The sequence below is a fragment of the Oncorhynchus keta genome, chromosome 24, assembly GCF_023373465.1.
Source record: "Oncorhynchus keta strain PuntledgeMale-10-30-2019 chromosome 24, Oket_V2, whole genome shotgun sequence".
In the NCBI taxonomy this organism is placed as follows: Eukaryota; Metazoa; Chordata; class Actinopteri; order Salmoniformes; family Salmonidae; genus Oncorhynchus; species Oncorhynchus keta.
This window is the reverse complement of record NC_068444.1, coordinates 19,217,102-19,242,324: the sequence shown is the minus strand read 5'-3', so window position 1 is coordinate 19,242,324 and position 25,223 is coordinate 19,217,102. Positions and strand designations below refer to the sequence as shown.

The window sequence follows — 25,223 nt, the reverse complement described above, 5'->3', positions numbered from 1 at the left end:
TACACAAACATATGTGCAACAGAGGGCTCTGGGTGAGAATGGTGCTGGCTCACCTGGGGTGGCTCCAGAGCGCCCTGCCTGTTGCCTCGATACCCAGAGGAACCAACCCGGCACCAACCGGCAGTGTGCCCTCTGCGGCCACAGATGGTCACGAGCTGGAACCCCCTCCGGTCTCCCCACGCACCGCCCCTCTCAGCTCCATGGGTATCGGAGAGGGGGTGCGGGGGGTTCGAACCAACAGACCCCGATCTGTAGGGCTTTCCCGGTGAGGCACGAAACGAGGGCGGACACCCTCTCACGGCCCGACCTGGACGGTTGCCAGGTATAATTCCAGCTGTAATAGGATCCCCTGGCAGTTCACAGCCTTCCCATCATATTCCTGGGGAAGGGAGAGACTAATCCCACTGGGTCCAGGAGAAGGAGGGGCGTGTAGTGGAGACCGCGGTTGTGCAGGTGGAGGTGCTGGGTGAACTCCCTGTCTCTCCCAGTGGTCCATTGTCTGGACAACGCGGTCCATGGCGATGCCAAGATGGTGGAGCATTGCTGCATGCTCCCGGACGCGCTCCTCCACCCCTATACACGGGGTTCCTGCTCCTGCTGACTCCATAAGTTTGGGTCCGGAATTATGTAAAGAGTGCGTACTGGCGGCAGAGAAGTCAGGCGCAGGAGAGCAAAGACTGTGTTCCAACGGCGCAGTTTAATAATAAAAATCATCTTGAACAAAAACAATATATACAATGGGACAAAACCCCTTCGCACGCCAGACATAATGTGCACATACACTTACAATAAACAATTCCGGACAAGGACATGGGGGTTAACAGAGGGTTAAATACACAACATGGAATTGGAACCAGGTGTATGGGAAGACGAGACAAAACAAATGGAAAATGAAAGGTGGATCTGCGATGGCAAGAAGGCCGGCGATGTCGACCGCCGAACGCCGCCCGAACAAGGAGAGGGACCGTCTTCGGCGGAAGTCGTGACAGTATGTAAACTTCCGACTTCAACTGCATACAATTATCTGTTAAGTCCCTCAGTCGTGTAGTGAATTCCAAACACAGATTCGACCACAAAGACCAGGGAGGTTTTCCAATGCCTCGCAAAGAAGGGAACCTATTGGTAGATATTTTATTTTTAAACAGACATTGAATATCCCTTTGAGCATGGTGAAGGTATTAATTACACTTTAGATGGTGTATCAATACACCCAGTCAGGACAATAACCTAAAACACAAGGCCAAATCTACACTGGAGTTGCTTACCAAGATGACAGTGAATGTTCCTGAGTGGCCGAGTTACAGTTTTGACTTAAATCTACTTCAAATCTATGACCTGAAAATTGTTGTCTAGCAATGATCAACAACCAATATGTCAGAGTTTGAATCATTTTGAAAAGGACAATGGTCAAATGTTGAACATTCCAGGTATGGCTCTTAGCTCTTAGAGACTTACACATACAGACTCACAGCTGTAATCACAGCTGTAGGTGCTTTTACAAACATTTAAAAAAACAAAAACAGGTTTTCATTTGTCATTATGGGGTATTTTATGTTGATGGGTGACATTTTTTTTGTTTAATACATTTTGAATTCAGGCTCTAACACAACAAAATTAGGAATAATACTTGCTGAAGGCACTGTACATATACACTGGGTGTACAAAACACTCCATGACACAGACTGACCAGGTGAATCCAGGTGAAAGCTATGATCCCTTATTGATGTCACCTGTTAAATCCACTTCAATCATTGTAAATTAAAGGGAGAAGGCAGGTTAAAGAAGGATTTTTAAGCCTTGAGACAATTGAGACATGGATTGTGTATGTGTGCCATTCAGAGGGTGAATGGGCAAGACAAAGTATTGAGGTGCCATTGAACGGGGTATGGTGCCAGGTGCACCAGTTTGAGTGTGTCAAGAACTGCAACACTGCTGTGTTTTTCACACTCAACAATTTCCCATGTGTATCAAGACTGGTCCATCACCCAATGGACATCCAGCCAACTTGGCACAGCTGTGGAAAGCATTGGAGTCAACATGGGCCAGCATCCCTGTGGAACGCTTTCCACACTTTGTAGATTCCATGCCCCGATACATTGAGGCTGTTCTGAGGATTAAAGGGGGTGTAACTCAATATTAGGAAGCTGTTCCTAATGTTTTGTGTACTGAGTGTAAGTAGACAGTTATCACTCACTGTAGGTTGTGAATATAAGGTTAGTAGACCCTACTGATTCATAGTGTTGTCACACATTAGGCTCATCATCATAAACATGCATGACCTCATCACTCTACGCTGACCTTATTCACTAAGTAAAAATAAAACATTGCCACACACAAAGACATTTAGGAGTACAATGAAAACTATTTGACTGTAGAGCCCTGGACCATCCGTCGAGTTAAAAATTAATCACCCATGTTGTCCGTATTAAAAAAAAATAAATGTCATCTTCATTTAACCAATCCCATTGATGTCAGAAGACCTCTGTCCCAAGGGAGACCTGGTCATTATTGCCATAGATTATGAGACTGTAGGTCCTGATGTTAGACTTCAGAGGCGTGTTCCGTTACCCCCTACCTTTCTTACTCTACAGCTGTTGTGGAGATCTATAGGGGGCCTCAGGCTGGAATGAGGCAAGGCTTGCAGGGCTAGATGACCTATGTGGTGAGGTAGCAGGACTGGACCCAGATGACCTCTGTGGTGAGGTAGCAGGACTGGACCCAGATGACCTCTGTGGTGAGGTAGCAGAACTGGACCCAGATGACCTCTGTGGTGAGGTAGCAGGACTGGACCCAGATGACCTCTGTGGTGAGGTAGCAGGACTGGACCCAGATGACCTCTGTGGTGAGGTAGCAGGACTGGAGTCCTCATTGAGGATTCCTTCCTGTTCCAACTGCCTGATGTGATGCTCTGGCCTTACAAACCCCATCAGAATGCATCAATAAGAATGTACATTCTAGTAATTCTATTTCTATGGCTGTATCTGTAGCTCGGTATCTCTACCATGCTATGGGCCCTTCTAGGGAGCACTATCCCCATGCCTTTTTCGGGGAAGCCTAATAAAAAGCAGCTGCAGGAATCTGATGAGTCGTCGTCTGGTAACAAACATCCCCACATCTGGTTTTATCTGTGTTCACTGCTTATGGTCCCCCGTCCTCATCCCTCCTTTCCCTCCTACTTCTCCTCTTCCTCCTCCTCTTCTTCCTCCTCTCCAACTATCTTTCACTCACTGTTCTTTCTTACTTTTTACACACTGTGAAAAGTCTCTGCCTTTGTTTGTCAGTTCTTGGAGAAGAGATTGGAGTAGAAACTTCCAAATTGTACAAAATAATCGAATACCTATAGACTTTATTATGTTGGTCCTCTTCTGCAGTATTCAGACTTTCTTTTAAGGTTTATAAGTTACAGATTGACTACCTTATACTTTACGTTTTGACATCAGCAGCCAAGTCATTCAACAAAATATGTTGATGTACCTCCTTGACCCATTTTCTCCTCTCTGCAGGCCTATGTGTATGACATCCGCAGCAGCAGCTACCTCCACAAGCTCCAGAGACACTCCGACACCATCCTCAATGTGACCTTTAACCCTGCTACACCTGAGGTGAGGACTGGCCAATAGCCTCTTAAAATTACACCCTCTCTCCGCATTCTATTGTCTTCTTTTCTGGTCTGTCTTTCTATTACCTGTCCATATTCACATATACAGTGCCTTTGGAAAGTATTCAGACCCCTTTACTTTTTCCACATTTTGTCACATCTTATTCTAAAATGTATTAAATAAAATGCATTCCTCAGCAATCTACACACAATAACCCATAATGACAAAAGTAGAAACAGGTTTTTAGACATTTTTGCGAATGTATTTAAAATGAAAAACAGAAATACCTTATTTACATAAGTATTCACACCCTTTGCTATGAGGCTCGAAATTGAGCTCAGGTGCATCCTGTTTCCAATGATCATCCTTGAGATTTTTCTACAACTTGATTGGAGTCCACCTGTGGTAAATTCAATTGATTGGACATGATTTGGAAATACACAGCTGTCTATATAAGGTCCCACAGTTGACAGTGAAGAACATAGTGGCATCCATCATTCTTAAATAAAATAAGTTTGGAACCACCAAGACTCTTCCTAGAGCTAACCATCCGGCCAAACTGATCAATCGGGGGAAAAGGGCCTTGGTCAGGGAAGTGACCAAGAACCCGATGGTCTCTGACAGAGCTCTGTGGAGTCTTCCAGAAGGACAACCATCTCCACCACTCAGGCCTTTATGGTAGGGTGGCCAGACCGAAGCCACTCCTCAGTAAAAAGGCACTTGGCAGCACGCTTGGAGTTTGCCGAAAGGCACCTAAAGAATCTCAGATCATAAGAAACAAGATTCTCTGGTCTGATGAAACCCAGATTGAACTATTTTGCCTGATTGCCAAGTGTCATGTCTGGAGGAAACCTGGCACCATCCCTACAGTGAAGCATGGTGGTGGCAGCATCGTGCTGTGGGGTTTTTAAGCTTGAGAGCATCTCCAGAGAAGAAAGGGAGAAGCACGCCAAATACAAGTGTGCCAAGCTTGTAGTGTCATACCCCAGAACACTCAATGCTGTAATTGCTGCCAAAGATGCTTCAACAAAGTACTGAGTAAAGGGTCTGAATACTTATGTAAATGTGATATTTCAATTTATTTTTAATAATTTAGCAGACATTTCTAAACCTGATTTTGCTTTGTCATTATGAGGTATTGTGTGTAGATTGATGAGGATAAAAACAATTTGATACATTTTAGAATTAGGCTGTAACGTAACAAATTGTGGATTAATCAAATGGGTCTGAATACTTTCTGAAGGCGCTGTTTATATAAATGAGTGGATTTTAGTAGTTCAGCAACCCCCGTTGCTGACAGGTGTATAAAATCGCAATGCCAAGCGGTGTAAAGCTCACCACTATTGGACTTTGGAGCAGTGGAAACGTGTTCTCTGGAGTGATGAATCACGCTTCCCCATCTGGCAGTCCAACGGACAAATCTGGGTTTGGCAGATGCCAGGAGTACGCTACCTGCCCCAATGCATTGTGCCAACTGTAAAGTTTGGTGGAGGAGGAATAATGGTATGGTGCTGTTTTTCATGGTTCAGGCTAGGCCCCTTAGTTCCAGTAAAGGAAAATCTTACTGCTACAGCGTACATTGACATTCTAGACAATTCTATGCTTCCAACTTCGTGGCAACAGTTTGGAGAAGGCCCTTTCCTGTTTCAGCATGACAACGCCCCCTTGCACAAAGCGGGGTCCATAGCGAAATGGTTTGTCAAGATTGGTGTGGAAGAACTTGACTCACCTGAATTGGCATGAATTGGAACACCGACTGCGAGCCTGGCCTAATCGCCCAACATCAGTGCCCGACCTCACTAATACTCTTGTGGCTGAATGGAAGCAAGTCCCCGCAGCAATGTTCCAACATCTAGTAGAAAGCCTTGCCAGAAGAGTGGAGGCTGTTATAGTTCAAAGGGGGGACTAACTCCATATTAATGCCCTTGATTTTGGAATTATATGTTTGTCAAGCAGGTGTCCACATACTGTTGTAGTATACTAGTCATGTGCTATACTTCCTCCAGCTCACCTCGCTCCCTCTCTTGTTAACTTATTGTGAAAGAAATATCCGTACAGACTCAAGTCAGTCTGAGCATGGTGGTAATTCATTAACCAGGCATAGAATAAGGCTTCTGGGTTATTTTGTTGTCCTGCTCCCCTTGGACTTCATCTCCTATCAATCGGATATTGGACACAGCTTCAGAGGGAGGCCCAGCATACAAAAACACACTGTGATTTCTGCTGCTGTGTTTCGATTCCATGGAGAACCTCTGGGATTACAGACATGGGTTCAAATTATGGTATGTGTTTGTTTTTTCAGATACTTTGAGTGTTTGCTTGAGTCTGCCCTGGGTGCCATATGGGTGGGCTTAGCAATTTTGGGACTAGACCATTGGTAATAGTGTGCCAGGCAAGCTCAATCAAATTAATTGAAAGGATTTAGAAAAATATTTGAACCCATGTCTGGTAATGTCTGCTGTGTGGATTCCATGGAAAGGAAAACCCCCAGGATTATTAGATTAGTTGAATCCCACTTTGTACTAAAGGTCTGCCAAGTTCATTAAATAGTACCCGCAAAACACCCGTCTCAACGTCAACAGTGAAGAGGCGACTCCGGGATACTGGCTTTCTAGGCAGAGTCCAGTGTCTGTGTTCTTTTGACCGTCTTAATCTTTTATTTTTATTGGCCAGTTTGAGATATGGATTTTTCTTTGCAACTCTGCCTAGATGTCCAGCATCCCGGAGTCGCCTCTTCACTGTTGATGTTGAGACTGGTGTTTTGCGGGTACTATTTAATTAAGCTGCTAGTTGAGGACTTGTGAGGCGTCTGTTTCTCAAACTAGACACTCTAATGTACTTGCTCAGTTGTGCACCGGGGCCTCTCACTCCTCTTTCTATTCTGGTTAGAACCAATTTGCGCTGTTCTGTGAAGGGAGTAGTACACAGTGTTGTACGAGATCTTCAGTTTCTCTCATGGAATAGCCTTAATTTCCGAGAACAAGAAGAGACTGACGAGTTTCAGAAGAAAGTTATTTGTTTCTGGCAATTTTGAGCCTGTAATCGAACCCACAAATGATGCTCCAGATACCCTACTAGCCTAAAGAAGGCCAGTTTTATTGCTTATTTAATCAGGTAAACAGTTTTCAGCTGTGCTAACATAATTGCAAAAGGGTTTTCTAATGATCATTTAGCCTTTTGAAATGATACACTTGGATTAGCTAACACAACGTGACATTGGAACACAGAAGTGATGGTTGCTGATAGTGTCCCTCTGTACGCCTATGTAGATATTCCATTCAAAATCAGCCATTTCCAGCTACAGCAGTCATTTACAATATTAACAATGTCTACACTGTATTTCTGATCAATTTGATCAAGTCTACTGTATTTAAATGACACTTTAAACATGTTCATGATTCTGCAACAAAATTTCCCCATGGGGACAATAAAGTCCATAACGTAAAGTAAACACACTGCGCTGAACGAACAGCAGACGAATTGCAGACGAAAGTGCATATCGATATTCAGTGCCCTTAGTCATCCTCCATGAACTCCCAGTCTCACCTCATTGTGGATGAATATAGATTTTTCAACATACTGAACTCAATGTGTCAGATTTAAAGTTGCAGTATGGTTTATAGTTCTTTAGCTCTCCTCCTGAATCTAGAGTCATCAAGACAGGATGACAGAGGCACTCAATCCGTTTTACAACTCTCACCTCGCATGGTGATGGAAAGGAACACTTTGGCCTAACATCCACTCAAGTCATGTCGGGTTAACAGGGGCCTCTGGTGCACTGCTTCTTTCCTCAAAATAGCACGTTAATCACCACACGACTAAATAATTAAACTGGCTACCAGTATTTCTAAAAGTAGCCTCGTTCTGTCGTTCTGTCTCTGTTTAGGGTCTAACACAACTCAGTGTACTGTAACTCAAACTTTCATTACTTCAAACACCCTGAAGATGAATTATGTTTTTTGATACCAGCACTAGGATTAAACTGAACCATGAAACCCTGAAATCCGAGGTAGAAATTATAAATAGCTCAAGCTCTGATGGACTAAACAGAGACAGGAGTGAAAGTGGAGCTGGAGGGAAGCAGAGTAGTTGGAGAGCATGTTGATTTACAGGTAAGAATGGCTTGTGCTATGGCGCTGAGTGTTCTCTGGACACACTGCTTAGTGGGGTATTAAACATCCCCAGTGGGGTATTTAGCACACACGCACATGCATGCACACACACACGTATGAAAACACACACTTGCACACACTCTTGGAAGATGGAGCTGCATTGGGTAGCAGCAGCCTTATGGGCTCCAGACCAATTCTGCTATTTTGTCCATTTTTTTTACTCTGATCTTGTTTTTTGGGCAAATAATGTTTCTGCCATCATTTCCTATAACCAAAAACAGCTTCTGGACATCAGAACAGCGATCCCTAACTTTGGTTTGGATGAAAAAAATGTATTCAACAATTAGGCAGGCCTTTCATTTATTTATTTGTACCTTTATTTTAACAAATGTGCCCTGTATATACAACATAAATAAATATATACTTTATACCCAAACATACAGATTAAAATACAAAAATACAGGATTGGGAAGCTCAAATCACATCACAAATCACTCAGAAAAACATTCATCCACAAATAATTCCCAATCAATACTTTTAATTGCCTGAATGGCACCAGAACATCAAGATGAAATGTATTTAGAATTGTGTTCCAGCAATACGGTGCATTAAACTAAAAGCAGATTTACATAGCTCGGTGGAGATCTACATAGAGATTGAGCAAAGTCCAGCCAACCTTTTGATACAGGATGCTGTGATAAGTATCCAAACTGTTATCTGTAACAAAACAAAGGGCACTATGGTAGATGGCATCCAATGTTTTAAGAGGAGTAGCAGCTGCACTTTGATAAAAATATTACCATAATCAAGAATAGATAAAAAGGTTGACTGAATAATCTGTTTCCTACTGCTTAGAGAAAGGCACAATCTGTTTCTGTGGAAAAATCCAACTTTAAATCTTAACTTCTTAACCAGCTCATCTATATGTTTTTAAAACGTCAAATCCATTTCAATCCAAATGCCTAAGTATTTATATGCGGGAACACGTTCAATTGGAGAACCATCGAATGAGTGAACATGTAGTTCATCTGAAACATTCTTACGAGAGTTTGAAACCAACATGTATTTAGTTTTGCCTGTATTAAGCACAGATTTTAAGTTAGAAAGGGATTCCTGCATAGCTATAAAAATCTGACTGTCATTTTGACACAGCCAGATCAACAGTCGGCGCAATAGCATACAAATAACATTTTGTCACATACATGTTTCGCAGATGCTATTGCGGGTGGAGAAAAAATCTTGTATCATAGTATCATCCTCGCATATACAGTGGGGCAAAAAAGTATTTAGTCAGCCACCAATTGTGCAAGTTCTCCCACTTAAAAAGATGAGAGAGGCCTGTAATTTTTATCATAGGTACACTTCAACTATGACAGACAAAATGAGGGGGAAAAATCCAGAAAATCACATTGTAGGATTTTTTATGAATTTATTTGCAAATTATTGTGGAAAATAAGTATTTGGTCACCTACAAACAAACAAGATTTCTGCCTCTCACAGACCTGTAACTTCTTCTTTAAGATGCTCCTCTGTCCTCCACACATTACCTGTATTAATGGCACCTGTTTGAACTTGTTATCAGTATAAAAGACACCTGTCACCTGGTCAAAATGATCACAAGAACGGTGACCTAGTGAATGACCTGCAGAGAGCTGGGACCAAAGTAACAAAGCCTACCATCAGTAACACACTACGCCGACAGGGACTCAAATCTTGCAGTGCCAGACGTGTCCCCCTGCTTAAGCCAGTACATGTCCATGCCCGTCTGAATTTTGTTAGAGAGCATTTGGATGATCCAGAAGAAGATTGAGAGAATGTCATATGGTCAGATGAAACCAAAATATAACTTTTTGGTAAAAACTCAACTCGTCGTGTTTGGAGGACAAAGAATGCTGAGTTGCATCCAAAGAACACCACACCAACTGTGAAGCATGGGGGTGGAAACATCATGCTTTGGGGCTGTTTTTCTGCAAAGGGACCAGGACGACTGATCCGTGTAATGGAAAGAATTAATGGGGCCATGTATTGTGAGATTTTGAGTGAAAACATCCTTCCATCAGCAAGGGCATTGAAGATGAAACGTGGCTGGGTCTTTCAGCATGACAATGATCCCAAACACACCGCCCGGGCAACGAAGGAGTGGCTTCGTAAGAAGCATTTCAAGGTCCCGGAGTGGCCTAGCCAGTCTCCAGATCTCAACCCCATAGAAAATCTTTGGAGGGAGTTGAAAGTCTGTGTTGCCCAGCAACAGCCCCAAACATCACTGCTCCAGAGGAGATCTGCATGGAGGAATGGGACAAAATACCAGCAACAGTGTGTGAAAACTTACAGAAAATGTTTGACCTCTGTCATTGCCAACAAAGGGTATATAACAAAGTATTGAGATAAACTTTTGTTATTGACCAAATACTTATTTTCCACCATAATTAGCAAATAAATTCATAAAAAATCCTACAATGTGATTTTCTGTTTTTTTTCCCTCATTTCGTCTGTCATAGTTGAAGTGTACCTATGGTGACAGGCCTCTCTCATCTTTTTAAGTGGGAGAACTTGCACAATTGGTGGCTGACTAAATACTTTTTTGCCCCACTGTAGGTATTACAGACTAGGTCAGGGAGAGGTTGAAAATGTCAGTGAAGACATTTGCCTGTTGGTCCACACATGCTTTGAATACACCTCATAGTAATCCGTCTGGCTCCGCGGCTTTGTGAATGTTGACCTGTTTAAAGGTCTTGCTCACATCGGCTACCGAGAGTTTCATCTAGAACAGCTGGTGCTCTCCAATGCATATCCTTATAAACTCACTCACCGAATCGGCGTATAAATCGATATTATTATCTGAGGCTACCCGGAACATATTCCAGCCCCTGTGATCGAAACAATCTTGAAGCGTGGATTCTGATTGTTCAGACCAGCATTGACTAGTTCTTGTCACAGGTACATGCAGTTTCAGTTTCTGCCTATAGGACGGGAGGAACAAAACGGAGTCATGGTCAGATTGGCCAAAAGGAGGGTGGGGGAGGGCCTTGTATGAATCGTGGAGTTAGAGTAGGAGTGATCCAGTGTATTGCCGGCATGAGTGCTACAATCAGTATGCTGATAGAATTTAGGTAACCTTGTTCTCAAATGTGCTTTATTAAAATCCCCAGTTACAATAAATGAAGCCTCAGGGTATATGGTTTCCAGTTTGCATAGAGTCCAGTGAAGTTTCCTTGAGAGGGAATATACACGGCTGTGACAATAACCGACGAGAATTCTCTTGGGAGATAATACGGTCGGCATTTGATTGAGGAATTCTAGGTCAGGTGAACAAATGGACTTGAGATCCTGTATGTTGTTACGATTACACCATGAGCCGTTAATCATGAGGCATGCACCACCGCCCTTCTTCTTCCCAGAGAGATTTTTCTTTCTGTCGGTGCGACGCATAAAGCATCCCGGTGGCTGTACTGACTCCGACAACATATCCCGAGAGAGCCAGGTTTCCATGAAACAGTATGTTACAATCCCTGATGTCTCTCTGGAAAGCATCCCTTGCCCTAATTTCGTCAACCTTGTTATCCAGAGACTGGACATTGTCGAGTAATATACTCCAAAGCGGTGGGTGGTGTGCACGCCTCCGAAGTCTGACCAGATGGCTGCTCCGTCTACCTCTTCTGCCGGCGACGTTGCTTTGGGTCGGCCTCTGGAATCATATCAAATGCCCTGGGTGGTGGTGCGAACATAGGATCCGCTTCAGGAAAGTCGTATTCCTGGTCGTAATGTTGGTAACTTGACCTTGCTCTCATATCCAATAGTTCTGTATGTAATAACACTTAAGATTTTCTGGGCTAACAATGTAAGAAATAATACATTAAAAAAAGGACTAGAAGCGAGGCAACCTTCTCTGTCGGCGCTATCTTGCCACACTCTACAATCTCTATCTTCTGACCTTTGATAGATGCTGCAGAGGTGGGCGTTGTTCGCTTCCTGAAGTCTATGCACATCTCTTTGATCTTGTTAGTATTGAGGACCAAGTGTGATTCATCACACCACTCACCGGCTGATGGATGTCTGACTGACAACATTTTTGCCCGCTTTGCACTCGGTTTGCAAATTGCGACTCTCGGCCGGCAAACGCTACCGGTGTTTCAGAGCCTTTACGGAGATTAGGATACTTATACACTGATTGATAGACTGTAATAGACTGATGTCATAGAGGGACAAACTACTTTAGGATTATCTCAATGGATGGCAATCTAAACTTTAGAAATGTATTTATGTCAGATTTACAGTGTAATAAAATGTATTCCATTCTTTTAGTGTTCCAAGGAAAAACAATGATTAATGCTTTGCAGATGTGTGAGAAGGCTTTTGTCATCTAAGGCTTTGATATTATTGATAGTGATCTACAATGTGCAATATGCAGGAATATGATTGGTGGGTCTGTGTGGGAGGAAGGAGCCTGCACAGATCAACTCCCAGTCTGATGTAGTTTGGATGTGGATTGCTGTCCATAATATGGTATGGAATAAATATAGAGTACACTCAGCACCTGAGCTAAAGCGATGTATGTTGTATGACCACCACACATATTTAATCAAATAATAATTTGGGTGCTTATATTTGTTCTGTTTCACACATGTACAAGTGTTTATTAATATGCCTGTGTGAATTGGAAATGTATTTTTTGCATAGCCCAATTCTGCTTGAGACACCCTCAGAACAATTTGGGGTTAGTGGATTGCTCAAAGGCACATTGACTTATTTTCAGGTTGTCGGCCTGGGGATTCAAACTATATTTGGGGCCACAGATATTGTAAAACTGTCAAATTGTTTAAAGTGTCAGTGAGTGTTCCATTCGTATTTATATCAGTTTCCTTTACTGCTCTAATAATTTGCTGTTTTATAACATTCCTAATATTGAGTTTCACCCCACCCCCCACAAGGTGTCAGAATCATTCTACAGGGATGCTGGCCCATGTTGACTCCAATGCTTCCCACAGTTGTGTCAAGTTGGCTGGATGTCCTTTGGGTGGTGAACCATTTTTGATACACACGGTAAACTGTTGAGCATGGAAAAATCACCTGGAACCTACTACCATACCCTGTTCAAAGGCACTTACATATGTTGTCTTGCCCATTCACCCTCTGAATGATACACATACACAATCCATGTCTCAATTGTCTCAAGGCTTAAAAATCCTTATTTAACCTGTCACCTCCCCTTCATCTACACTGATTGAAGTGGATTTAACAAGTGACATCAATAAGGGATCATAGCTTTCACCTGGTTTCACCTGGTCAGTCTGTCATGGAAAGAGCAGGTGTTCTTTTTTATACTCAGTGTATATTTTGTACCTAGTCTGAAGTGGTAGATACAGAACATTTCCTTGATCAAGTTCCTTGATATGCTTTGTTCCTATGAGATCCCCTGATATTGCAAGTTTTCTTGTTGGAAGCTCTCTAGGATCATTAAAGATTAGGACTTGGTCCAAAAGCCTGGAGTGGAGACTTAGTCAGTGTTTAAATCACATAAGGTTGTATAACTCACTTCCACGTGTTCAACAGTTCTCAGAGGGAAAGTTGAAAAGTTGAAGAGATGATGGTATCCAGGTTGACTTGGCTTGGTTTTATTATGTGTTCATGTCAGGATTGGTTGCTTTTTTAGAATATAATAGGCTACTGATAAACTTTGTCAACAGCCAGTACCAATTAGTCTACTCAACAACCTTTGATGGAGAACTATAGGGAGCCTCAGTGTCTTAAGGGGAAATCATAGTCCTTTTTGGGACAGAATGGAAAGAAAGATTTCAACTTTTTTCTGTAAACGAGTCTCCTCTTTTCATGCTGACTCTGTACGTTCTTCACTTTATTGTCTCAATACTCACCTTTCCTTCTATCACCGCTTGGCTCTTCAACACCTTTCTGAGAGGAAAGCTATGTCTGTTCCAAATGGCTCCGTATTCCCTATATAGTGCACTATATAGGGAGTAGGGTGCCATTTGGGATGCAGTGCCTATGTTTCTTAATGACTTCATATGGCATCAGCAGTCAGCACTACTCCTCTCTCTGGCCCACGGAGCAGCTGCAGAAGCCATGCCTCACTCCTCGGAATCTGTTTAAGGGTTATTTCCATTCTTGATATTTACCCTTTGATTCTTCTTCAGCACAACTGTCTTACTTTATCACAACTCCATTCCTTAGCTGTATTACAAAACAAGTGGCAGGGCTGTCGTTTAGCTGAAAAACAAATCCCAGACTGTAGCTTTAAAGATGGGATGCTCAGCCTTAGACAGACTACTGCTGTATTCCAGGACAGGTTGCGGTGCCAAGACCTTTTAACCGTAACTCATCTATCTGCTGAAGAGATTGTCTGCATTCTTTATCAGGACAAAAAAAGCCATTTGCTTCCACCTTAGCTGTATACCAAAACAAGTGGTGGCTTTATTGTCCTGATAAAGAATGCGGAGAGCAGACAATCTCTTCAGCAGATAGATGAGTTACTGTTGATTCTTGAAGAATATAACTTATAAATCATCATGAGCTTAGCACAACTGTCTTACTTTATCACAACTCCATCCCTTAGCTGTATAACAAAACAAGTTTAGCTGAAAAACCTCTGCTGAAAAGATGTTCTGCTCTCTGCATTCTTTATCATGTCAACCCCCCTCCCCCCTTTAAAAATAACAGTCAAGCCCATAAAACTCTGGATGATATGATGGTTACTGCTTTTCGGTAGTTAGATGAGGTTACAACGCTACCTAGTCGTTTGTTTGAGTAACGTGTCTTTTCAGTAGTTAGATGAGGTTACAACGCTACCTAGTCATTTGTTTGAGTAACGTGTCTTTTCAGTAGTTAGTTGAGGTTACAACGCTACCTAGTCATTTGTTTGAGTAACGTGTCTTTTCAGTAGTTAGATGAGGTTACAACGCTACCTAGTCATTTGTTTGAGTAACGTGTCTTTTCAGTAGTTAGATGAGGTTACAACGCTACCTAGTCATTTGTTTGAGTAATGTGTCTTGAATGCAAACTGTTGTTTACATAGTGAATTGTGATAGATTAATTACTGTATACTAATACTGCCCTAGCCCCTCATACCGACTCTCCCTCGTTAGTACATTTACATTTTAGCCATTTAGCAGACAGGTAAGACAACCAGTCATAGTAAGTAAAACTTTTTCCCACTAAATATCCCTGTCCATTTGCTTATAAGTAGTTCAGTCCTCTTATTAGCTTCCAAACATCCTGAACAGTGCTGATAAGATAAGTGACATGTTTTACAATTGAAGCTGCTTCACTTTAGCAGTTTTGGGAAGGCTAGTGTAATGGCTCTGGTCGAAAGGAGTGGACCACAGCGCAGCGTGGAAAGTGTTCATGATTTTTATTATAAAAAAAACACTCAAACAAAATAACAACTCGAAAGCGAACAGTTCTGTCAGGTAAGACACTAAACAGAAAACAAGACCCCACAAAACCCAAAAGTAAAATGACAACTTATATGATCCCCAATCAGAGTCAAACAGCTGCCTCTGATTGGGAACCACACTCGGCAAAAAAACTAAGAAATAGAAAACAGACTTTCCCACCCGAGTCACACCCTGACCTAACCAAACAGAGAATAATAAGGATCTCTAAGGTCAGGGCGTGACAGCTAGTAAAATACCATTTGTTCTTGTCCTTAATAGTATATTTATGAAACGTTCAAAGTCTTACTTCATAGGTATTCATAGATTTATGTTTGTTTTCAGGTCAGTTGATTGGAGATATTAACGTCTGTTCTGCCTGCAAAATATATTAGTCTTGAGCGCTTTGTGATATGTTACCAACAAACATGAAAAACATAAATATTTGTTTCTGGCTCAAATCTCAATGTTTCCAATGTGTTGTATCAGAGGATTTATTATTAGTGATTTAAAAGTTTGTTTTTATGGGAGTTCCATAACGTTTAGTCCCCAGCAGTGTAGTCAGTCACTGGTAAATCCATTAGTTAACAGGTAACTGGAAGAGGTTGGGCTCAAAGGGGAAGATGACTGACTCACAGGAGATAGGGGAGGAAGAGATTGATCAACTATATTTCATAAAGTCTCCTCAACATAATGCCAGGAAAGCAGGCCCTAATATGCAACTCCACCATGCTATTATTTAGTGGGGTATGTTTGAGATGAATGTATAAAAAATAAAAAATAAATTTTGTTGGAGAGAATATGGACTTTGTTGATTGTTGATGAAAACCACAGTTGGCCATTTGTGGACTTGATCTCTGCTGGCATCGTGGAAATTGCCTTTAAAAGTCTATCGCTGTGTGCAGGTTGTTAATCTGCGTTGGATTGAATCCAGGTGTCACGCCTTGGTCATAGTGTTTTGTGTTTTCGTTATATATTTGGTCAGGCCAGGGTGTGACATGGGTTTATGTTGTGTTTCGTATTGGGGGCTTTGTAGGTATTGGGATTGCAGCTGAGTAGGGGTGTAGCATAGGTTGGCTGCCTGAGGCGGTTCTCAATCAGAGTCAGGTGATTCTCGTTGTCTCTGATTGGGAACCGTATTTAGGTATCCTGGGTTTCACTTTGTATTTTGTGGGTGATTGTTCCAGTCTCTGTGTAGTTTCGCCAGATAGGCTCGGTCACTTTGGTTTTTCTTTTTACTTGTTTTGGAAGAGAAGAGAACGAGCGCCATTCTCCTTGTGGAGATGGTGCTAAATACATCAACACGGTCAGTCCCTGGGATTGGGCTGGCCAACACGATTCGTTTTGCTTGGAAGGAAAAGGAGTTGGAGCCTTTAGGACGGGAATCTTTTGGAAGGATAATATTGATGGGGATTCTAAAGCTGACGGTGAAGGACGTGTTTTGTTTCCAAGGCAACTCGTTGGAGGGAGCATACGACGTGGCACTATATACAGAGGAAAAACACGATGATATCCTGAGAAGGGCAAGAGCAGTGGGAGGTGAGAGGCCGATGTGCCACTATGAAATAACAAGCCTGGCGAAGAATAACTTTAGGGTTGTAACTGTCAACATTTACAACCCTTACGTTAAGGACGAAGAGGTGAGGGCTTTTCTGGGGAGATACATGGATAACGTCTCCTCAGCAAGGCACCTCAAAGAATCCCTTGGGTTTTGGAATGGGAGGAGAGGCTTCCAGGCCCTCCTCAGAGAGGACCCAAAGGGACATGGTGGCTACCTCCAACCTCCTGCTATGTTCTCCCTAGGGGCTGACAGGGGGACGTTGTTTTATGCACGTCAGCCCCCATTTTGCAGGCGCTGTATGGCCTACGGTCACATATTCGCCTCGTGCAGTACAAGAAAATGCAGATTTTGTGCATCTGAGGATCACGAGGCGAGGGATTGTGACAAGCCTAAGACGTGCCATGGGTGTGGCTCGTCAGCACACCTGTGGCGGGGGTGCCCGGCCCGTCAGAGGTCATATGCGTCTGCGGCTGGGGGGGGGGGGAGCAGGGGCGGGGGATGGGGGAAGAAGAGGAGGGGAAGGAAGCACGCCTCATGACCAGAGTACAGGTCCAGAGGGGAAGGCCACAAGGAAGGAGGAGGAGCAAGAAGCGGCGGATGGAAGAGAGAAGGAAACGGAAGGAACGGGAGTAGGAGAACCAGGAAAAGCGGCGGAAGAAGGCAACCGAGTGGAGGAGCATGAGAGAGTAGAAAGCGAGGGAGGAGTGGTGGAGAAGGAGATGGTGGAAGAGCAAGTGGACTGGGGGGAAAATTCCCTGGTGGAAGAGATGAGGGGTATGGTGGAGGAGCTGGCGGGGGGGAGGGGTGGTATCTCTCCACTGCCGTCATCACCAAAGAAGAGAATGAAGAGGAGGGTGCGATTGGCCGACAGTGAGAGGGAGGGGATGGCCAAGAGAGTGATGGGGGTGGGAGAAACCTCTGGGTTGCTGCTGGTTTCCCCAGGCCCTCAACTGCTGTTGGGTGGGGACACACCTAACAAGACTCAGGACTGGGTACAGGAGGAGGTGGGGAGTTGGGCTGCATGTTAAGATGACGCAGTACGCCGACGACACTTCCTTGCTGTTGTGCAAGGACTTGTGCCTGACAAGGTCCCTTGCCATCTTTGGGGATTTCCTCCGAGCGTCGGGAGCAGTTCTGAACCATGCAAAGTCTTCCGTCAAGTTTTTCGGAAGATGGCGCGGTAGAACGGATGTGCCTGGGGGGTTATCTCTCTGTGAGGGGGCCCTGAGGATTCTCGGGGTCCATTTTGAGACCTCCGGCTCAGCGACGCTAAACTGGAACATGCGTATCGCAGTGGTACAGAGGAAGCTAGCAATGTGGAAAGCTAGGTATTTGTCTTTTATGGGCAAAGTCCTGGTCCTAAAGGTGGATGTGTTGCCGTCTCTTTTGTATTTGGCATACATCTACCCATTGCCGGCTTGTCTGAGGAGGCCTCTAGTGAGGCTTGTGTTTCAGTGTATGTGGAGTGGCAGGTGCGAGTGGGTCGCCAGGGCACGCATTATCTGTCCCATCGGGGAGGGAGGTAGGGGGGTACCACATTTCCCCCTCAAGCTGGACACAATTTTTGTTTCTTTCTTGTTAACGGAGCTTGCTCATCCAGCGTTACACCCGTCCGGTTACCTCCTGCGGGTGTTTTTCTCGTATTTTTTATTTTATTTTTTATTTCACCTTTATTTAACCAGGTAGGCTAGTTGAGAACAAGTTCTCATTTGCAACTGCGACCTGGCCAAGATAAAGCATAGCAGTGTGAACAGACAACACAGAGTTACACATGGAGTAAACAATTAGCAAGTCAATAACACAGTAGAAAAAAATGGGCAGTCTATATACAATGTGTGCAAAAGGCATGAGGAGGTAGGCGAATAATACAATTTTGCAGATTAACACTGGAGTGATAAATGATCAGATGGGCATGTACAGGTAGAGATATTGGTGTGCAAAAGAGCAGAAAAGTAAATAAATAAAAACAGTATAAAAACAGTATGGGAATGAGGTAGGTGAAAAAGGGTGAGCTATTTACCTATAGACTATGTACAGCTGCAGCGATCGGTTAGCTGCTCGGATAGCTGATGTTTGAAGTTGGTGAGGGAGATAAAAGTCTCCAACTTCAGCGATTTTTGCAATTCGTTCCAGTCACAGGCAGCAGAGTACTGGAACGAAAGGCGGCCAAATGAGGTGTTGGCTTTAGGGATGATCAGTGAGATACACCTGCTGGAGCGCGTGCTACGGATGGGTGTTGCCATCGTGACCAGTGAACTGAGATAAGGCGGAGCTTTACCTAGCATGGACTTGTAAATGACCTGGAGCCAGTGGGTCTGGCGACGAATATGTAGTGAGGGCCAGCCGACTAGAGCATACAAGTCGCAGTGGTGGGTGGTATAAGGTGCTTTAGTGACAAAACGGATGGCACTGTGATAGACTGCATCCAGTTTGCTGAGTAGAGTGTTGGAAGCCATTTTGTAGATGACATCGCCGAAGTCGAGGATCGGTAGGATAGTCAGTTTTACTAGGGTAAGCTTGGCAGCGTGAGTGAAGGAGGCTTTGTTGCGGAATAGAAAGCCGACTCTGGATTTGATTTTTGATTGGAGATGTTTGATGTGAGTCTGGAAGGAGAGTTTGCAGTCTAGCCAGACACCTAGGTACTTATAGATGTCCACATATTCAAGGTTGGAACCATCCAGGGTGGTGATGCTAGTCGGGCATGCGGGTGCAGGCAGCGATCGGTTGAAAAGCATGCATTTGGTTTTACTCGCGTTTAAGAGCAGTTGGAGGCCACGGAAGGAGTGCTGTATGGCATTGAAGCTCGTTTGGAGGTTTGATAGCACAGTGTCCAATGACGGGCCGAAAGTATATAGAATGGTGTCGTCTGCGTAGAGGTGGATCAGGGAATCGCCCGCAGCAAGAGCAACATCATTGATATATACAGAGAAAAGAGTCGGCCCGAGAATTGAACCCTGTGGCACCCCCATAGAGACTGCCAGAGGACCGGACAGCATGCCCTCTGATTTGACACACTGAACTCTGTCTGCAAAGTAATTGGTGAACCAGGCAAGGCAGTCATCCGAAAAACCGAGGCTGTTGAGTCTGCCGATAAGAATTTGGTGATTGACAGAGTCGAAAGCCTTGGCGAGGTCGATGAAGACGGCTGCACAGTACTGTCTTTTATCGATGGCGGTTATGATATCATTTAGTACCTTGAGTGTGGCTGAGGTGCACCCGTGACCGGCTCGAAACCAGATTGCACAGCGGAGAAGGTACGGTGGGATTCGAGATGGTCAGTGACCTGTTTGTTGACTTGGCTTTCGAAGACCTTAGATAGGCAGGGCAGGATGGATATAGGTCTATAGCAGTTTGGGTCCAGGGTGTCTCCTCCTTTGAAGAGGGGGATGACTGCGGCAGCTTTCAATCCTTGGGGATCTCAGACGATATGAAAGAGAGGTTGAACAGGCTGGTAATAGGGGTTGCGACAATGGCGGCAGATAGTTTCAGAAATAGCGGGTCCAGATTGTCAAGCCCAGCTGATTTGTACGGGTCCAGGTTTTGCAGCTCTTTCAGAACATCTGCTATCTGGATTTGGGTAAAGGAGAACCTGGAGAGGCTTGGGTGAGGAACTACGGGGGGGCGGAGCTGTTGGCCGAGGTTGGAGTAGCCAGGCGGAAGGCATGGCCAGCCGTTGAGAAGTGCTTATTGAAGTTTTCGATAATCATGGATTTATCGGTGGAGACCGTGTTTCCTAGCCTCAGTGCAGTGGGCAGCTGGGAGGAGGTGCTCTTGTTCTCCATGGACTTCACAGTGTCCCAGAACTTTTGGAGTTGGAGCTACAGGATGCAAACTTTTGCCTGAAGAAGCTGGCCTTAGCTTTCCTGACTGACTGCGTGTATTGGTTCCTGACTTCCCTGAACAGTTGCATATCACGGGGCTATTCGATGCTATTGCAGTCCGCCACAGGATGTTTTTGTGCTGGTCGAGGGCAGTCAGGTCTGGAGTGAACCAAGGGCTGTATCTGTTCTTGGTTCTGCATTTTTGAACGGAGCATGCTTATCCAAAATGGTGAGGAAGTTACTTTTAAAGAATGACCAGGCATCCTCAACTGACGGGATGAGGTCAATGTCCTTCCAGGATACACGGGCCAGGTCGATTAGAAAGGCCTGCTCACAGAAGTGTTTTAGGGAGCGTTTGACAGTGATGAGGGGTGGTCGTTTGACTGCGGCTACGTGGCGGATACAGGCGATGAGGCAGTGATCGCTGAGATCCTGGTTGAAGACAGCGGAGGTATATTTGGAGGGCCAGTTGGTCAGGATGACGTCTATGAGGGTGCCCTTGTTTACAGAGTTAGGGTTGTACCTGGTGGGTTCCTTGATGATTTGCGTGAGATTGAGGGCATCTAGCTTAGATTGTAGGACTGCCGGGGTGTTAAGCATATCCCAGTTTAGGTCACCTAACAGGACAAACTCTGAAGCTAGATGGGGGCGATCAATTCACAAATGGTGTCCAGGGCACAGCTGGGAGCTGACGGGGGTCGGTAGCAGGCGGCAACAGTGAGAGACTTGTTTCTGGAGAGAGTAATTTTCAAAATTAGTAGTTCAAACTGTTTGGGTATGGACCTGGAAAGTATGACATTACTTTGCAGGCTATCTCTGCAGTAGACTGCGACTCCGCCCCTTTGGCAGTTCTATCTTGACGGAAGATGTTATAGTTGGGTATGGAAATCTCTGAATTTTTGGTGGCCTTCCTGAGCCAGGATTCAGACACGGCAAGGACATCAGGGTTAGCAGAGTGTGCTAAAGCAGTGAGTAAAACAAACTTAGGGAGGAGGCTTCTGATGTTGACATGCATAAAACCAAGACTTTTCGATCACAGAAGTCAACAAATGAGGGTACCTGGGGACATGCAGGGCCTGGGTTTACCTCCACATCACCCGCGGAACAGAGAAGGAGTAGTATGAGGGTGCGGCTAAAGGCTATCAAAACTGGTCGCCTAGAGCGTTGGGGGCAGAGGATAAGAGGAGCAGGTTTCTGGGCATGGTAGAATATATTCAGGGCATAATGCGCAGACAGGGGTATGGTGGGGTGCGGGTACAGCGGAGGTAAGCCCAGGCACTGGGTGATGATGAGAGAGGTTGTATCTCTGGACATGCTGGTTGTAATCGGTGAGGTCACCGCATGTGTGGGGGTGGGACAAAGGAGGTAACAGGGGTATGCAGAGTGGATCTAGGGGCTCCATTGTGAACTAAAACAATGATAACTAACCTGAACAACAGTATACAAGGCATATTGACATTTGGGAGAGACATACAGCGAGGCATACAGTAATCACAGGTGTTGAATTGGGAAAGCTAGCTAAAAACAGTAGGCGAGGCTAATCAGCTAGCACAACAAACAGCAGGTAAAATGGCGTTGACTAGGCAACTGGGTCGACAGATAAAACAAACAAGCAGAATGGAGTACCGTGATTAATGGACAGTCCAGCGTGCGTCAGCTATGTAGCAAAGAGATCAGTGTCCAGGGGGCAGCGGTGGATGGGCAGGGAAGCTGGGCTGGCGAGTGTTATCCAGGTTTAAAAAAAAAAAAAAAAAAAAAAAAAAAAAACTAACAATGACTAAATAGCTTGTAGCTAGTTAGCTGGTTAGCGTCTGGAGGTTCTTGAGTGTGTCATAAAAATAAAATAAAAATTAAAGGTGATAGCGATTCCGTATCACAGTGGGTGAGGCAGGTTTCCGGAAGGTATAAACAAAATAAAAATCAAAGAGAGATAGAAAGTAAATGGGTTCAGAGTGTTTAGAACGCAGTGAGCCAGATGGTTAGCAGGCCTGTGCTAACAAGCTAACAGTTCGTAGGCCCGGGCTAGACAAGCTAACCGTTAGCAGGCCGAATTAGCAAGCAGGGAGATAGCGAGGGCTAGAGAGCTAACCTTTGGGGGACGTCGCGATGGGGTGAGTCTGTTTATTCCTCTTCTTGCGGTGACATCGACAGACCGGTCGTGGGCCCGGGTAATTGTAGCCCAGGAGTATGCTACAGGTGCTCTAGTACGCTAGGTGAGCTGGAGACACAGCGTTTCAGAAAGCTCGCGGGCCTTGGCCAGCAGATGGATCTTTGGCGATGTCGCAACGAAAAAGCCTGTTGAAACCACCTCGGACGATTATGTCGGCGGACCAGTCGTGATGGATCGGGCGGGGCTCCGTGTCGGCAGTAAAGGGTCCAGGCCAATTGGCAAAAGAGGTATTGTTGGGCCTCTTCGGCTAGTCGGGAGATGGGCTTAGCTCAAGGCTAACTGTAGCTTGTTTTGGGACAGAGACGTTAGCCAGGAGTAGCCACTCGGATTGCAGCTAGCTAGTTGCGATGATCCGGTGTAAAGGTTCAGAGCTTGCGGTAGGAATTCGGAGATGTGGTAGAGAAAGAGCAGTCTGATATGCTCTGGGTTGATGTCGCGCTGGTGTCCTAGTTAGCTTTGAAGACCGCTAGCAATGGCTAACTGAGTAGTAGCTAGTTAGCTGGCTAGCTTCTGACGGTTCTAAAGTAAAGTATAGAAAAAGCAGATCCGTACCACATTGGGTGATGCGGGTTGCAGGAGAGTATATTCAGCTCTAGTTTGAAAGTGAGATTAAAATATGTACGAAATATATACAGAAAAAAAAAAAAAAAAAAAAAAAAAAAACGAAGAAGACTATATTTACACTAGACAGGACGGGACAAGACAAAACACACGTCCGATTGCTACGCCATCTTGGATAACGATCAGGCGAGAAGCATAATGGTGTGGTCTAACACGGGTCCTCGGGCGGAACAGCTGCCGTGGCACTTTGGTCATGCGGCCAAGTGGCTGCGTGCGCACCCTGAGGTTGAAGTTGCCCGAGTAGGTTTAGATCACAGGCACCTGTACGAGGAGGTCAGAAAGGCAGGGAGTCCGGCGCCTGTAGTGGGCATCTCGGAAGTGGTCTGGGAGGGAGTGCAGGCACGGGGTCTGGACAACAGGCTCAAGGACCTGAATTGGTTGAGCCTTCATAAGTGTTTGCCGGTACGTTCCATCTTGTACCGGTATAGTTTGGTGCAATCCCCCACCTGTCCAAGATCCTCTTGTGGCAGGGAGGAGACTGTGCGCCATGTCTTTTGGGACTGTGCCTTTGCCGGAGTAGTATGGGCTAGGGCACGGGTGTTGTTAGGTTTGGTAAAGGGGGATTTTGTATTGACGTGGGCCAGGTTAGAGAGGGGTGTAGGGAGAGCGAGAGGGACGGATAGGGACAGGTTTCTGCTCTGGGTTCTCATGAGTCTCTTTAAACGGGAGCTGTGGGAAGCAAGGCAGAACATGGTGACGACAGGGAGAGATTGGGGGGTGGAAGGGATAGTGAGGAGGGTGGAAGGAGATTTGAGGGGGAGGATGAAGAGGGAGGAGAGGAAGTGGGGGCAGCATGCTGCTCGGGAGAGGTGGAAGGGGGGTTTTAGGGCTGGGTGTCATTTAGATTTGTATAAGGATAGATTAGGGACGGGGAGATAGGGAAAGGTATTTTGTAGGGTGACGGGGAGGGAAGATGCTCCCCTGAGGTTTTGTTTGGGGTTTATGTTTAGTTTAATTAGTTTAATTAAAATACAATTATTTGAGTATGTATGTAAATTATGAGTTGTAAAGAATGAATGGTATTGAAGATAATAAATTATTTTTTATTAAAAAAAAAAATAGGCTGTAATTAGGTTTCACGTTCCGTTATGTTGTTTTGTATTTGTATCAGTTATTTCATGTATCGTGATCCTTCATTAAAGATCATGAGTAACCACCACGCTGCATTTCGGTCCGACTCTCTTTCTACAAACGAAGAACGCCGTTACACCAGGCCTTATTTAATTTACAAAACAAATCCTTTCAAGGAGGGCCCAGGTCAAAATCTCAAAGTGGAAGCATCCCTAGTCTCAAACTATTCCGAGGGCTCTTCTTCTTCCACATCAAATGTTTGGTACGTTGCCTGTGTGGCATATGCCTGTAAGGAAACTCCCTACACCTGTGTAGTATTACTGAAGGTCTCAGACCCAGACTAATGTTTCTCTTCATTTTTAGGGTGGCAGGTAGCCTAGAGGTTAAGAGTGTTGATCTAGTAACTGAAACGTCACTGGTTCGAATTCCCTTGCCAACTAGGTGAGAAAGCTGTCAATGTGCCCTTGAGCAAGGCAAGGCTCCTGTAAATTGCTCTGGAAAAGAGCGTCTGCTAAATGATAATCTGGCCATGCCGGATTAAGCCTGAGGTAAGATGTGTCTTTTTTAATGTTGTTTTTATGACACCCTATAAAAAGACTGGTAGCCTTCATGTGTGAAGCTTGTTTATGTTGGACAATCAAAGCTGCAAAGAGGCTCAATGTAAATGCAAGAGGAGTAGGAGTACATTAAATGCAATGCAAGATGGAATACAATTATGGAATTAAAAGTTAGTGAAATGAGAACCAGGCTACAACGAGCAACCAACAAGTAGGCTGGTGTGTTATCTGAAAGTGGTTGGGGAGAGCGCATCATGTGGCCTCAAGAATTAGCCTAGCTAGCTATAGCTGGCTAGCTAGCTGGCTAGCTTCTCTAGGCTACGCCT

The 25,223-nt window shown here is 44.7% G+C and overlaps 1 protein-coding gene across 2 annotated transcripts in view; it reads left to right on the top strand.

Annotated features, from left to right (window-relative positions):
- The window catches only part of wdr27 (WD repeat domain 27), a 171,476-nt gene that overhangs the window by 93,766 nt on the left and 52,487 nt on the right, over positions 1 to 25,223 (top strand). For both annotated transcript variants that reach the window (XM_035801061.2, XM_035801060.2), the window contains exon 24: positions 3,504 to 3,602. In XM_035801061.2, the coding sequence (XP_035656954.1) occupies positions 3,504 to 3,602 (99 nt within the window). The remainder of the gene's footprint in view (positions 1 to 3,503; positions 3,603 to 25,223) is intronic.